Below are 15,226 nucleotides of genomic sequence, written 5' to 3'. Positions count from 1 at the left end.
CAGCACCTCCCCCTGGAAATACGCGGCCTGGCGACTGAGCGGACCCCAGCTCCTCCCTGACTGTGACTGGGGCCGAGACCCGCCTCGCCAGGCGGCGGCGGCAGCCAGGGCCGCGGAGCGGCGGTGACCGGGCCCCCCGCGACGGTCCCACTTACTCTCCACCACCCCTGGGATGGCTCTGTAGTGCTGGAACTGGTAGAAAGACTTCTCCAGCATGTACTCAGGGTTGATCTCCTCTACGCGTAGCAGGTTCAAAACCATGTTGTAGGTGAGGTGGAAAGCACTATTCAGAGGGTCAGCTGAGCCCTAAGAGAAAACAAAATGCCAATGTTTTAGGTCATTCAAATAGTTTTACACAAAAATTGTTCACCTGTTAAACTGCTTAATAACATAAGTCTGTGTTAAGGAATACTACAGAAATGTAAATTAAGTTCTTTCCCTTAAAATGACCAATGCAAAGTGATAAAACGGTTCACCTTTGGGAAAGTGAAGGGAAAAAACCAAAATCACTAACAGGACAGGAGCAGTTAAAATACTGTTTGCTGGCCCTGGCCAGGCAGCTCATCGGTCAGAAACTTGTCCCAAAACACCAAGGGTGAGGGTTCAATCCCCGGTCAGAGCACATACAAGGAGCAACGATAAACCAATCGATGCTTCCCTCACTCTCCCTCTCCCCTTGTGTCTCTACTACAAATAAAAATTTCTAAAAGCCCCGTCTGCCAGTGTGCATGGCTCTCTGCCGTCCGCGCACTGGGCAGCGTTCCACTTTGCGGCCCCACCCCCTCTGGGCGGGCGAAGAGGTCGCGGTGACGCCTCACTCCCTGGCCAGAACGCTAACCGCTGATGGAGGAAGCGAGCGCCTTTCCCCGCTGGCGCCGCGACGGACAACGGCCGCGGCGGTGGTGACTCGGTCAGCTCGCACGCTCACACACCACAGAGCGTCTGCGTGGGCCCGGAGGAGTCAAGCAAACGGACAAAAATCTGTACCAACGGAATCGGGTGCTGTCGTTGACACAGCGCCTCCCACAATGAGACAACCTGGTTCAATTCCTTCCACACATGGAGTTAGAGGAAGGAAAACAGTGTTTACTGCATCTGGCACAATTTAGGAAAAAAGAGTAAAAACACAAATTCTCAGTCCTGTGTCATTTTCCTGACATGAGGTGTTACATAAATGTTTAAAAATAGATTTCCAAGGGTTAATCTCTAAAACTAAAAATATGATCGCTATAAATATGTGCAAGCAAGCTTCATCTTCGCTGATACTGACACCTAAAAAATAACATAAAGCTTTTACTTGTCCTTTCGCCTCAGCCTACCAGGCTTCCCAAACCCAGTACCTCAAATTCTCCACGGAGTCCCCAGGCCCTAAAAGCTGAGCACAGTCTACTTCAGAGAGACGCCGACCTCTGTGTGTCTCAGCGTGTTTGGAAGCTTCACTTAGTTTTTGTTTTAAATTATTATTTTTCAAATGCAGTTAACGCTCCATATTCCGACCGGTTTCAGGAAAACAGCACGGAGATGAGCCGGCCACGGGCTGCACTTCGGGAGCGGCCCCGAGCCGCCCCCTGCCCGGCCCGGCACCACGCGCGGCTGCTGGGCGGCACTGGCTGCCTCTCTTCGCTGTGCTCTGCATCCAGGTGACTATTCCGTGACTCCCAGTCTGCACTTCTTAATCCCCACACCTTTTCACTTTTATTTTAAACAGCTAAAAAGCTGGCAGTTAATTTTATATTTTTAATTACTGTTAAGTTCCCTATCTTAGTAACAGTTGTCTTTAGAGATTTAATAACTTCTTACATGGAGAAGGACAAGAAAAGAAACCAGGCTGAACGTCCTTAAGAAGCTTTTCAAAAGAAAACAAAAATAAAAATCTTAATCCAAAACCTAAGTACTAAGAAAGCAAAATGAACAGGCTAATTTGAAGAAAAGCTTAAAAACATAAAGTCAGTATCAGGATGGTTGTGGCTCGTCTCTCGGCCGACCAGCGAGGATGGGCGGAGCTGACTCCGAGGCCTCCGGGCAGCTGGGGGGCAGGCGGCACCGCCCACACCCTGGGAATGGCAACGCTTCCTTGGGGCCCCAAGGGGGCAGGTGCAAGGCCCACTCAAGCTGCGCCCCGGCCCCTCCCTGAGAGGAGCTGCCCTGCAGGAGCAGAGCGGAGGGCGGGGTGCTGGGCTCAGCCCTCAGAGCAGCCCCGCCCCAGGCCCAGATGGGGAGGGAGTCCCGGCAAAGCCTCTGCACCGAGGAGGCCGGTCTCAGCGGGCCCCGCAGGTAGGCCCCTCCCACCCTCGGCGCAGGCGCAGGCGCAGGCGCAGGCGCGGGCCCGGACTCACCTTAAGCAGCTGCTTCCCCACGGTGGGGCTCATCTTCTCGTCCACCATCAGGATGACGATGCCCCGGTCGTCCATGCCGCGCCGGCCCGCGCGCCCCGACATCTGGATGTACTCCCCCGAGGAGATCTGCAGGGAGAGCCAGCGGTCCCATGGTCAGCGAGGGCCCGGCAGGCAACAGTCTTGATGTTTTCCTTACAGAACACACCCCCTTGCCAGGCCCACCCCCACACCCAAAATACCTGACGAAAATCATGGACTTTTAGGAGAGTGTAAGTGAAAACACAAAAACGCAAAACACTTAAGAATAACGTTTAAATTTTAGCTCCAAAATGATCAAATACACCAGACCCAAAGGGAAATACTAGTTTAATCACTGGCAAAAAAATTTGTGTCTGTAGGTTAGACATTCCGAGAAACAGCAAAGTCTAAAAAAGCAAACAATGACCAAACGGTACAAAACACTAAATTAATTTGATCATAGATTTCTTAATTCACAGAATGAGATCAATACAAAATTAACATGCGCTTTAAGGAAGCACTGCTCTCCCTCCTTCCACGGTGCACGTCCCTGGAGTTCAGTGGAGCCCGTCCCTCACTGGCGGCCGCTGCGCAGACGGGCTTCAGGGTGACTGCGAGCCTCCCACACGCGGGCTTCAGGGTGACAGCCAGCCCCTCAGCGCCGGGCGGTTTCATCCCTAAGCACGAGGTCACTGCTCTCGGGGGAAAGAATCCAGTTTCGGATTCTCAAACATATTTGGCTCAAGAAGCAGCGAGAATCACTGGGTTACTGAGCATCAAATGGAAAGTTAACCTCCTGGATGCAAAGGAGGCACCAAGAAAACAGCAACCACCACCAACCAACCCTAAAACACGTCAGAAAAGAATATTTGAAAAAGGCAGCCCGATAAAACCCCACAGGGCCAGAGGCACCGCCCAGACACACTGCGGTTCTGAGGTTTCGTAACCAAGGTCCTGCCTCATCGCGGGGGGGTCTCTGCTCCCCCGTTCCCGCCACCCCTTGCGTCCCCACCCTGGGTCCGCGGGACACCCAAAGCACGCGAAGTCACATGACTTATCTACCTGTTTTCTTGTGGCATCGATTCTAGTCAGAGAGTTAAGTGATTTTAAACTGATAGGTTATGAAGAATTTTAAAGTCTACATTAATTTAAAATATAAAACAAGAGTTTTAGCTGCTTCAGAATTAAAAAATCAGATTCCACATGCATTTTTAAAAGTTCAGTTCAAGAAAGCTCCAAGTTACAGAAAATTTCTGAAGGCTATGGAAACATTTCAGAAGAGAAAAGGCACCCCACCCATATCAAACAAAATGCTTTGCCCTCACGGCTCTACCACCGGTACTTTTCAGTGTTTTGATGATTAATGACTCCTGCCAGAAACTCCTGTAAGTGGAAAAGGATCGCCCTTTTCAGGACACAAAGTTAACAAAGGGACAGCTGACTGCGAACCTCCTCCAAGGCCGGAGCACGGTGTGCGGCGCGGTGCAGGCCCGCGCTCAGCCAGGCCCCCCTCGCCCGCGCTGCGCCTACCGATGTGCCCGCCGCCGCCGCTGCTGCGGCTCAGGGTCAGGAGCACTGCCTCCCGGAAGCCCTCCCTGACCCCTCACAGGCATGGGACTTCTCTCTCCTTCCTATACCTACTTCAGACTCCATGGTGCAACGTTTCACTGCGTGTCCGTCGACTTCCGCCCGGTCACTGTCTGCTGACCCGGTTATGGCCTCTAAAGTAGGATCTCCCTTTCGACCCCACCTCACGGTCTCGCCCACGACCCCAGCTGTCTCTCCTCCGGCCCCGGGCACCATGTCGGCCCCGCTGCCACCCCCAGGGCGACCGGTGGGCTGCACCTGTGGCCAGTGCCGCGCGGGGGCGGGGGGGTCCCCCACCGCAGCCGCGGAGACGTGACGCGCGGCACAGCGGTCCTGGCCTCCCTCACTGCCACACTCTTCCTCGGAAAGTGTGTTTTTGGCCAAAGGACAGAAAAGGAAAGGGTCCGAAGTTTAACTCTGAGAAACTTGTATTAGCTCAGATACACGCTGATGAGTGTTTAAAACTGAAAATCTCAAAAACTGCACGAGCCAAAATCGCCTTAGATAAAATAAAGACAAACGCTATTTCAGGATCCGAGTTACTTCACTTACCCATCGAAAATCTTTCCCATCAAATTTTCGGGCATTTGTAAATAACACTGTTCTAGCGGGCATGTTAATTCCCATGGCAAAAGTCTCTGTTGCAAACAAGGCCTAAACAAATGAACAGTTACACAATTAAACATGGATTTTAAGCTGAAAAACTAATTTTGTAAGAGATCATTAATTTTTTAAATTAGTTAATGAAACTCTATAAAAATAAAGGCAATTAAGCTCTTCCCAGAAATGTTTCAGTGTTTTGCACATGAAGTTATCAAGTCATATTTACTGTCCTCTGCATCCCAGCAAACGTTCAGCTCAGGGAAGAGGCCTCCTTCAACTCCAGGGGCGGTTAACTCAGGGTGGGGCGGGGGGCGGTGGGGGGAGCAGGCCTGCCACGGCGCAGCGGCGGCTGGACACTCCGCCGGGGTCTCTGGGAGGGACCAGAGCTGGCGGCTCTTTCAATTCGGGTCTAAGACCTCAGCAGGCAAACACGTGTGCAGTTTGCGCGCAGAGCTTCCTGCGGGAGCGCGGTCTCCGAGGTTCCGGGAAGGGACCCAGGCTCCACCAGGGAGGGGGACCACTCATGGTGCGCGCTCGGCACACAGGCTCGCGGGGATTCCTAGGACATGGGGCCTTCCGCTTTTTTGCTGTATGCCATTGTTCTATTTGAATTTTACAACCAACATGTATCATTTATACTTTTAAGAAAAGATTTTTTAGCCCTGCTGGTGTGGCTCAGTGGACTGAGTGTCAGCTTGCAAACTGAAAGGTCGCTGGATCGATTCTGCGTCAAGGCACATGCCTGGGTTGTGGGCCAGGCTCCTGGTTGGGGGCATGTGAGAGGCAACCACACCTTGCTTGATGTTTCTCTCCTTCCCTTTGTCCCTCCCTGCCCCCTCTCTGAAAATAAACAAAATTTAAAAAAAGATTTTTTAAAATGGGCCTTAACAAAATATACACTGTAGAAGGAAACATCAACAGAACCTGACCAAGACCCAGGTATAAATAGTGATCGAGTCTTCATCTGAAATTCCTCAAGTATGTTCTATAGGATGAATATATTTCTTTTAAATATTTTACTTGGTACTGAGGTTCTTATGATAAATTTCTAATATGATTTTTAAACAAAATAATTTGAGTCATATCAAGGCTTATGATTACATTTTGAACTTGTATCCCATTTTTAATATCCAATTTCTGGGTGCAGACATCAGCGTAATTTTAAATGTTAAATCAAACGGGCGTGACTCAGACCACCTGTAAGTCTGCCTATAATTCTCTGCTCTCCTCTAAACCAGTCTTTTTGATTTGTACACAGAAAGGAGTGCACCTATGAAGTCAAGTCCAGGTCTGGTAATAGCACCTTTTACAAAATGCCTCACCACACCCAATTGTGGTCACCGTTTCTTACCTGACGAAGAAAAAGGAAACAAATGATTTTTTTACCTACAGCCCAAAATTTATGAAAGGCAGGTACCCGTGTTTTGAAAGTTGGTGTTACGCCGTTTCACTTTTACAAAAGACCTACGTTAGTAGCTGTTTTCGCTAACGAAGAGAAATCCAAAGAGGACTTTTGTTTTTACAAAAAACGGTGAAAAGACAAACAGCGCTCGGCGCCTGCTTCCCAGCCGACGTTCCAGGGCCGCGCACGCCAGGGCAGCCCGCGTGGCCAAGCAAGGCCCTCCCGGGGGGCTGCCTTAGCCCCTCGGCGCACACAGCCGGGGCTGCGTCTGGGAGCGCCTGTGCTTTACCTTGATCTACGCTACGCATCGTTAGCAAGACCTGTCCTAAGGACTGAGAGACGCCTCAGGGCTGGTGAGGATGTCACTTAGTATAAAGCTGGATGTCATTAAGCATCTTAATGGTGATGAATGAAAAAGACGTGGTGTGTGTGTTGAATTTTGGGTCTGGGAATGTGAAAAAAAAATAACGCCCCATAAAATTAATGTAAATGCTGCTTCGATTTACGCCGTCCCAGCCTGGGAGTGGCTTCACAGGAGCTCTCTGCTTTCAGGCAACGGGGGCGGAGGGGGGCGGAGGGGGGCGGAGGGGGGCGGAGGGGGGCGGCTAGGACGGCCCCGCGCACCGAAATCAAGCGCATCCCCTCGGTCAGGCCGCACTGCCCGGTTAAAATCCCACGGAGCCCATATAAAGCTTGTCCGTGAACAGCGGCCTCAGTAGTGTTCAAACTGTTCAACAGTGCGTAATGAGTAAGAATAAATTCACACCTTTATCAGTCCTTCAGAAAACAGAATTTCTATTGTTTCCTTCAAAATAGGAAGCAAGCCGCCATGGTGAATGCCGATCCCCCGCTTCAGAAGGGGGAGCACATGCTCAACCTGCAATGGAAGTAACGTTTGTTTTACGATGTGAGGAAGAATGAACTAAAAATGTTAAACCAACCAAATTAAGAAAAGTGGGTATTCAAGAATGTTGTTTCAAGAAATGTTATATAACCTCTTCAGAAAAAAAGCAAAACCAGCCCCATATTCCCACAGATTAAACTCAAAACAACATAATTCTACTCGCTTCCTTTATGAAAACAGCTTATGACAAAGTCTGAAAAATATGTTTTAAATAAACTTTATAAATAAATGCTTTGCTGCCTCATTCAAATGCTCCAGCATCACTTTATCTCCTCAAAAAAGTTAGAAGTTATGAGGACAAAGTTTGTATCTACACAAAATAAACCTAAATACTGGCCAACTCAAACCAAAAAGAAATCAGTAACTGTAAAACATTTACCATGAAACATATTTCATCTAAAACACCCCTGGAGAGTTCATGCTCGTTACCGCCCCGTCGGCGGCCCCCCCAGTGCCCGCTGTTAGCAGCCCGCCCGCCCGCCCGCCCGCCCGCCCCCGAGCGCCCACTCGAACCCCACGGAGATGGGGCTCAGCCTCGACACACCAGCAATTCAGCCAGGAAGAAATGCCACACAGTGGTCCAGTGAGGAAGCCCTATTTCCAATACCAACATGGGGCCGCAGTCCTATCGCAAATCCCTCCTAAGTCAAAGCGCCCGTCTGCAAGGAGTCAGCGCGCAGCCGCCCCACTGGCCACAGAACGGATCCCCCCTGCCAGGGGGACCGATGCGGCAGTTCTCAGACCTGGGCGCACGTCAGACCCGCGGCGGCTCAGAGGTTCTCCAGGACCGGGACACACCCAAACCGTGAAGTCAGAGGCTCTGGGAGTGACACCAGACCCCGGCAGACCTCAGAACGCAGCGGGTGATTCCACTAGTCAAAGAAAACCACCACGAGCGCGAGGCCAGGCGGACTGGCGTTCCTGCTCCCACGTGCGGTTTCCACCGGGCTGCGCTACTGTTTTCGTTAGAAGCCTTAAGAGATTCAGTGGCTTCTAATGGGCATGAGCAGGACCAGGCGGGCGCTGCGGATGGCGCCCAGGCTCGGCCAGGAGCTCCTGCGGGCGGCACCCCCTCCCGCCGCCCTCTCGGGGGCTCGGAGACCTAAGTCCAGACGTCCCTCCGGTGCCCAACGGCGCACCTCCTGCCGCAGGCGGCGGCACCGTGCAGACACAAAGCCCGGACGTGCAGAGCGGGTGCAGGGGTGCACGCCGGCTGTTCACAGCCACACCCCTCACTGACCCCAAACACAGACCTGAGGGAGCTTCTTATCTTCATCTGACAAGCAGTCGATCGCATTACTGAACACTTCTTCAACCATCTTCTTTTCTTCATCTGAGAGAGAAACAAAGGTCTGTAGGCATCTGCACGACTCAGGGACAACCCCTCCACCATTCAGAGGATACGAGTGTCAAAAGAGGAAACAGGAAGAGTCGGTGTTTAAGATGGCCAGAAGGGGAAGTCGACTAAAACACCCATGTAACGACTTCCTCGATCCACCACCTTGCAAAGCCTGTCCAGCGCACTTACTCCTTGAAGACAGGCCTCCCTATAAGACCAGCACCTGACCGGCCCGGGCACCCTGCCCACGGCGTTTCAGTCCAACCGCCACCGGCCTCGGAGGCTCGGGCCCCCCGCCTGGGGACAGCGGGGCTCGGGGGCTCGGCGGGCGCGGCCAGCAGTCGGGGCGCAGCGCACAGCCGGGGCTCTGGCCCCCACAGCGCCCCTTGTACTGCGTCGACGACGTCGGAGGGAGTCGACGAGTGCGCGTGAGCTCATCACGCAGAGCGTGGCAACAGGGAGCCGGCGCCAGCGGCTGTGAGAAAACGTTTCTCCCATCCGAGCACTAACCAGGCCCGGCCCTGCTTAGGTTCCGGGATCAGGCGCGTTCAGGGTGGTGGGGCCGTAGACAGAAAACGTTTCTAAGTGGAGCAATTCACTCCTTCAAAAAAATACAGAAGTTCTCACTTCAGAGTCGATGGGTGCTGTTCTAGGGCCGTAGGTGAAGTCATGTATAATGAGACCAATCTTGCCACAGGCCAAACGATACAGACTTAAGTTTCTACAGCATCTTGTCAACGTTAGAGTAAAACGATGTTGAAGAAAACATTACTTGAGGATCTGCTATATTATTGGCTTTAAGAGGCTATCTGTCATTTGTTACTTTTACCCATGGGTAAATGATTACCTTTAACATGGACAGGTTTAGTTCTGTGTCTCTATAAAGAAAACAATGTAACTGAATTTTAGTTCTGCAGGGTGAGAACGTACTTTTCACTGCACAGGATTACTTATGCCAAAGGCTGAACTAAGTAACAACTGGGTGGGTGTTCACTTCCTGGCCAGGCTGTGCTACCCCCGGCAGTGAGTTAATACGTTAGAGTGATTTATGAGTGTGCCAGGTGTCCCCTTCCTTCATTCAAAAACCAGGTCAGGTGAAGGGCAGTCCTCCCCGGGCTGGGTTTCTAGGAGCACGAAGCCCAGAGCCCTCTGCTGCGGAAGGAGGCCCAGGGACGCGACTGGCCCGGGGCAGCCAGCCAGAGCCTGCGCAGCAAGGGCAGCGACGCCGGCGAAGGTGCGGGCTCCTGTTTCTCAGGATCAGGATTCTACGGAGCAATGCACTCAGAGTTGCCAATAAAAGACGGGGCACAAAAAAGGAAAGAAATGAAAAATAAGACTCTGTTAAAGCTTTTACAAGTAGGATGAGTACCTACTACTGTAACTGTAAGGTGAACTGCATATCCTAGCAACATACGATACATGACGTCTCACCAGAAATAGATTACATTCATTTACACGTCACATTAAAACGACACTGAAATCACACAGTACCTGTGTTGAAATCCAACTTGGTCATCTGAAGTGCATAGGCTTCACAATCTTTCTTACTAAAACTGAAAATAATCACAGGTTGAAAATTTCTTTCCATAATCATCTTCACAATCTTGAACACATTTGATGGTCCTGTAGAAAGAGTACATAAAACCAAACCCAAAATTAACGCGATGGGTCACAGACCGAAGTATAAAAGCGAACACTATAAAACTTTTAGAAACACACAGGAGTATTGCAGACCTGGGGGCAGCCCGAGTGCCCACGGGCAGACGAGTGGATTTAAAAGCCGTGGCGCGTTGACACAGTGGGAGTCTGCTCGGCCCAAACAAAGAAGGGCACCTCACCCTTTCGGGGCAGCACGGACGGACCCGGAGAGCGTTATGCTGAGTGAACCAGGCCAGGCAGGGGAGACAAACAGCATATGGTCCCACTCGTGTGGGACCTAACGAACAAACTAAACGGACAGAACAGAAGCACAGGCATGGACACGTGGGACTGACGGCAGGGGGCGGGGACCGGCCGCAGGAAGGTGAGGGACCGGCCGCAGGACCGGTGTGCACAGCCCACGGCACGGACAGCCGCGCGGGGACGGCCGGAGGGCGGGGGCAGGGGATGGGTGGAGGTGGGCAAAGGAGGGAAAATAAAAATAAAGAGAACAGCACAAGTAAAAATAGAGAGCAGTAAATCTTCATGAGATGGAGGTAATCAAGGCAGTCTTGGATATGACACCAAAAGCGCAACGAAAAACAACAAAGAGATAAACTGGATTTCATCAAAATTAAAAACTTCTATACCTCAACAGGCACAAACAATAAAACGAAGACAATCCTCTTCCACAGAATGGGAGCAAACATTTGCAAATCACACATCTGATACAGAGGTCTAGTGTCCAGGATATACAGAGAATTCTTACAACCCAACAACAAAAAGACAGTATCATTTTAAAGGGGGGACGACCTTGAACAGACATTTCCCCAGAGGAGGTCCGCACCTGGCCCTGGCTGGCCGGCGTGGTCGCCTGCGGCGCCGGCCGTGCACCAGAAGCCGCAGCATTAGAGGAGACATACATAAACGAACGTCCTGCGTTTTCCAAAGCGGCAGGCCCCCTCCCCCACGCCCCTGTCAGCACTCTAGCCCACGTGGTCACAGGGCCCTAGGGTGCACAGTGGCACCGCAGCGTGGCCGTGACTTACACGCCCACTGTAGCCCGTGGTGGTGCGTGCGTTGCCAGGTGCTTCTTAGCCACTCGTCCACCTCCCTCTCCCCACCTGAGGATATTTTCTCCATTGATTTTAGGGAGAGGGAAGGAGGAGAAACATCGATGTGAGAGAGAAACATCGCTGGTTGTCTTCTGTACGTGTGCTGACTGGGGATTGAACCCACAACCAAGGCCTGTGCCCTGACCTGGAATCGAACCCACAGCCTTTGGGCTCACAGGACGGTGCTGCAACCGACTGAGCCATACCAGCCAGGGCAGAAATGACATTTCGGAAAATAATCTGGCACCATGTGACTCAGGGATTTCATTCCTAGGTGTACACTCATGAGAAATGAGAACACATTCACACAAAAACAAAGAACACAAACGTTTATAGCAGCATTATTGATAATGCTCAAAAAGTAAGAACATTCCAAATACCGTCAACTATGAATGGATGAATAGAAAGTGGTACACACATGGGATGGGATGTTACTGGAACATAACAAGGAATGAAGTATTGACACGCTGTAGCATGGGCGAACCATGAAAACTTGCTAAGTGAAAGAAGGCAAGGGCAGAAGACCACACACGCTGTGATCCTGTTTATATAAAATGTCCAGGAGAAAAACCATTACCAAAGGACGAGGGCGAGGAAAGGGCGGGGGGAGGGTGGCCACCGCTGCTGACGGTGATGGGTCCCTCCCTGAGCGGGCAGCCGTGTCCCGGGATGTTCCGGTTGTGTGACCTTGTGAACACAGAGACCCACCACACTGCACACTTCAAAACGCTGAGGGGCGTGGCATGGGCATCACGCCTCGGGTAACACCGCCCGCGGTGACGGCCATGGGATCCCGCGGACGCGCACAGGGCCAGCGAGCAGCGCCCTGCACCAGGTGAGCTGCGCAGGGCGCGGATGACGTCTCGGGGCGTGTCAGACAGAAAAACCCACTCGTGCTCACTCAGCTGCACCATGTATTAACTGTATCTTTTTGTAGCATGTTTTTCCCTTTATGAGGGAAAAAGTTAAATTTTTCAAAAGCTGTATTTTAAAAATACAATTTACATGCAATATTCTCTAAAACAAAGTTCCAAATTACCTTTTGTTCCTCCTTTCCGACCTTTCTGATCTCCTTTTGCCAAATCCCCCGCATCTCGAAGAACTTGCATTGCGGTATTAAAATTGTCCTCTCTGAAGTCCCCCTGGAATCAGATGTTCTTCTATGTACTTTCACAAATACTTAGTCACGATCCAAACATCTTCCATACCTCAAAGCAAAGCTTCCTCAAGTATAAACAGCACACTAATTAATCATTACAACAGAGAGCATAAAAACAGATCAAAAACGACGGGTGTGGGAAGGTAACAGAGGGTGACAGAGACGGATGAAAACTGGGGGAAGCGAAACATAAGGCATCTGGAGCAAGTCCAGAGTCCCTGTTCTCCAAGTGTTTAAAAATATTGGAAAGGGGGGAAAACTCCGATTCACGCACAAGGCAAGAAAAATTTGCCACACACACACACACCCCCCACACCCCCCCCCAAACCCCAGCAGCACCCCCCACGGACTGCGAAACCATTTTCAGGTGGGAATAAAGGGCCCCGGCGATGCGCCCCCCACCCCGAAGCACAGGCCGGAAGGGGCCCCTTACGTTCTCGTCGACCACGAGGTGCAGGCCGTCCCCGCCCGCCGGGAAGATGTAGTGCTGCAGCGGGGTCGGTCGGTAGTCCGTGTAGATCACGTGGCAGGGCTGCCGAGAGAGGGGAGCACGTCAAACACGCAGTGTTCCATTTCCTCAGTACTGACACTGTGTGTCTGACCCACCTCACAGAAGCTGGGGGAAGTGAAAAGTTTGAATTCAGCAGTTCAAAAAGAAAAGCGTTTAAAAATCACCTTAAAACCAGGCAGGAGAGAAATGTGAAAAAACTAGGCCTAAAATTATGCTCGCATCTGTTCAATTTTACCAAGTTCTTAAGCAGGGCCTACTACCCTGTTTCAACTTCAGTAACGATGTTGGGCCTGCCCCCTAGACCTGGGCCGCCGTGACTAACGACGCCTGGCGACACAGGGCGCTCCCTGAGGCACGAGGGGCCCCCGGCCCGGCCAAGCCTCCGCCAAGCAGCGGCCAGCGGGGCTCCCCCCGCGCCCGGGCGCCCTGTCCTCCAGAAGCGCCAGGGGTGTCACCAAGTGGCGCTAGGGAGCTGCAAACAGGCTCCAAGGGGTTGGTGAGGACACTGCGGTGAAGGAAAAGGGGCAGGAAAGTAAAACGCAGAGGAAGTCCTTCACCCAGAACAAACGCCTGCCGTGAGGCCCGCGCCGCGGCTGCAGCTGGGCGAGGGGGCGGCGGGGGCACCGGGGCCGTGTCCTCCCGGCTCGCAGCCCCGCGACAGGCAGGGCCTTACCCACCGGGCAGGCCATCGGGGCCGGCTGGGGAGCTTTTACGAGCTGCAGTGACCAAGAGCCTACTCACCGCCATTCCGACCCACTGGACGTCAGACGGGGCTCAGCAGCCCGCGCCTGTAAAAAGCTACGTCGGTCCACTCTGACAGGCTCGCTTGATCTGAGGAGCAGTTCCTTTATTCAGGCAGCATTAGGGACCAAGCATAGGACGTAGCAAGGCCAGCCAGTAACACTTCAGATACTGAAGATACCAGAGAAGAGAAAGAAAGTACCTGTTTGTGTAGGTGGCAAATCCATTCGGCAAACTGCCGGGCATTGGGGATAGTAGCCGAAAGGAAGACGTAGTGGACGTTGTCGGGGAGCAGGATGATGGTCTCCTCCCACACCACACCGCGCTCTGAAAGACGCACACAGGCCCTGTGTTCAGGGTGGCTTCGCTGACCGGCGATCCCAAGTGACTGTCCCCGACCTCCACAAGGGACGGAGACGCCCCTCCGCACAGGCATCTGCAGCCGCAGACCCTTCCAGAGAAGCCCGCCCGCCTGTGTGGCGACGGTGCCAGCGGCCGGCCAGCAGGTGGCACCCCTGCGCACACGCCCCTGGGAGTGAGGGTCTGCACAGGCGGCCTGGGGCCCAGTGAGAGCCCACGGCCAAGGGGATCATCGAAGAAACGCCTCCCCGGCACCACGAGGCTTCTTCATGCCCATCACCCTCACCACCTCTCGGGATAAAAGACACGATGGGCCGCAAAACTCAAGTCAGTTTTTATTAAAATGGAAATAGGCAGAAAAACCAGTTTGAGAGCTTCCCCCTAGAATAAACAAATCGACACAGGATGCATGATTTTAGAATCAAAACGACTTTGTTCAGACCTTAATTCCAGGCATCTGTAAAGGGTAAAATGTTCAAATCGTACGTGGTTATTTAAACTGTACTGTGTCCAGTGTGTGAGCACAGGTTAACCAGGTGCTTTAGTTTAAATAACTAGGTTTTAGATGTGTACACATTAAACATTTAACTATTAAAAGGAAACTCGTTTTGATTATATTTGTTTTATTGGCATTTTCTTACCTAGAAAAGGTGACTACTTAAAAAGCTGCGGCTGACTGAGATCCTACTGGAAACCATCCAGAATCCAGTTTAGGGGAGCGCTAGCCACATGAAACACCCCGTCTGTTCTCAGGTCCGCCCGTCTGCAGTGATGGACAGAGGCGGACAGCCCGCGGACGCACACAGGGCCAGGTGCGTGGGACAGGGTGTGGGGGTCTCAGGGCCTCCCCCGCAGAATCTCCACGTGCTCACCAAGCCCGAAGCATTCCTAAGCAAACTCCTAACGCCATTCTTAACGAAAACACATGGCACAACAACACAGCCGCACATACCTGAATCTCTCATGTAATGAATTTCATCAAATATGACCCAAGCAACTTCTCGCATAACTTCAGAACCTCTGTACAGCATACTCCTCAAAATCTAAAGAAAAAAATAGAATTGACACATATTTTTTACTTATATAGAGCAAGTGATAAAACATTAGATCTTCTAACTGGATACTTTACTTAAATTAAAACAGAAAAACTGGATGAGGCACCGCATGAATTACCTCTGTGGTCATGACAAGACAAGATGCTGTAGGGTTAATAGTGACATCTCCGGTCATCAGACCAACATCTTGAAACTCCTCGTACATTTCACGGTATTTCTGGTTACTCAGAGCCTTAATCGGGCTGGTGAATATTACACGCTGTTTTTCCCTTAAGGCCAGTGCAATGGCATACCTAAAAATGTAAAAGAAAACAACATCGACAAAACCTTTTCTTTAAAGTATTCGATTTTAAAGACTCCATTAACATATAAATTATGTCTGAGTTTTCCTATTACTTATCCTAAATGGAGTTTGCAAAACGTTAACATCTCACTCTGTCTGCTACCAGAGAACTAGC

The 15,226-nt window shown here is 51.5% G+C and overlaps 1 protein-coding gene across 2 annotated transcripts in view; it reads right to left on the bottom strand.

Annotated features, from left to right (window-relative positions):
- MTREX (Mtr4 exosome RNA helicase) overlaps positions 1–15,226 on the bottom strand; it is a 44,946-nt gene that overhangs the window by 18,948 nt on the left and 10,772 nt on the right. For both annotated transcript variants that reach the window (XM_054575342.1, XM_054575343.1), the window contains exons 6-16: positions 14,887–15,061; positions 14,666–14,756; positions 13,556–13,680; positions 12,535–12,633; positions 11,982–12,084; positions 9,681–9,812; positions 8,104–8,183; positions 6,713–6,823; positions 4,494–4,595; positions 2,337–2,462; positions 156–306 (exon numbers count right to left, since the gene is read on the bottom strand). In XM_054575342.1, coding sequence (XP_054431317.1) covers positions 156–306; positions 2,337–2,462; positions 4,494–4,595; positions 6,713–6,823; positions 8,104–8,183; positions 9,681–9,812; positions 11,982–12,084; positions 12,535–12,633; positions 13,556–13,680; positions 14,666–14,756; positions 14,887–15,061 — 1,295 coding nt within the window. The remainder of the gene's footprint in view (positions 1–155; positions 307–2,336; positions 2,463–4,493; positions 4,596–6,712; positions 6,824–8,103; positions 8,184–9,680; positions 9,813–11,981; positions 12,085–12,534; positions 12,634–13,555; positions 13,681–14,665; positions 14,757–14,886; positions 15,062–15,226) is intronic.

The sequence above is a fragment of the Pteronotus mesoamericanus genome, unplaced genomic scaffold (assembly GCF_021234165.1).
Source record: "Pteronotus mesoamericanus isolate MK-2021 breed Mesoamerican mustached bat unplaced genomic scaffold, CSHL_Meso_final contig_29, whole genome shotgun sequence".
Classification (NCBI taxonomy): Eukaryota; Metazoa; Chordata; class Mammalia; order Chiroptera; family Mormoopidae; genus Pteronotus; species Pteronotus mesoamericanus.
The sequence above is the reverse complement of the archived record's forward strand: the minus strand, read 5'-3'. Positions and strand labels throughout refer to the sequence as shown.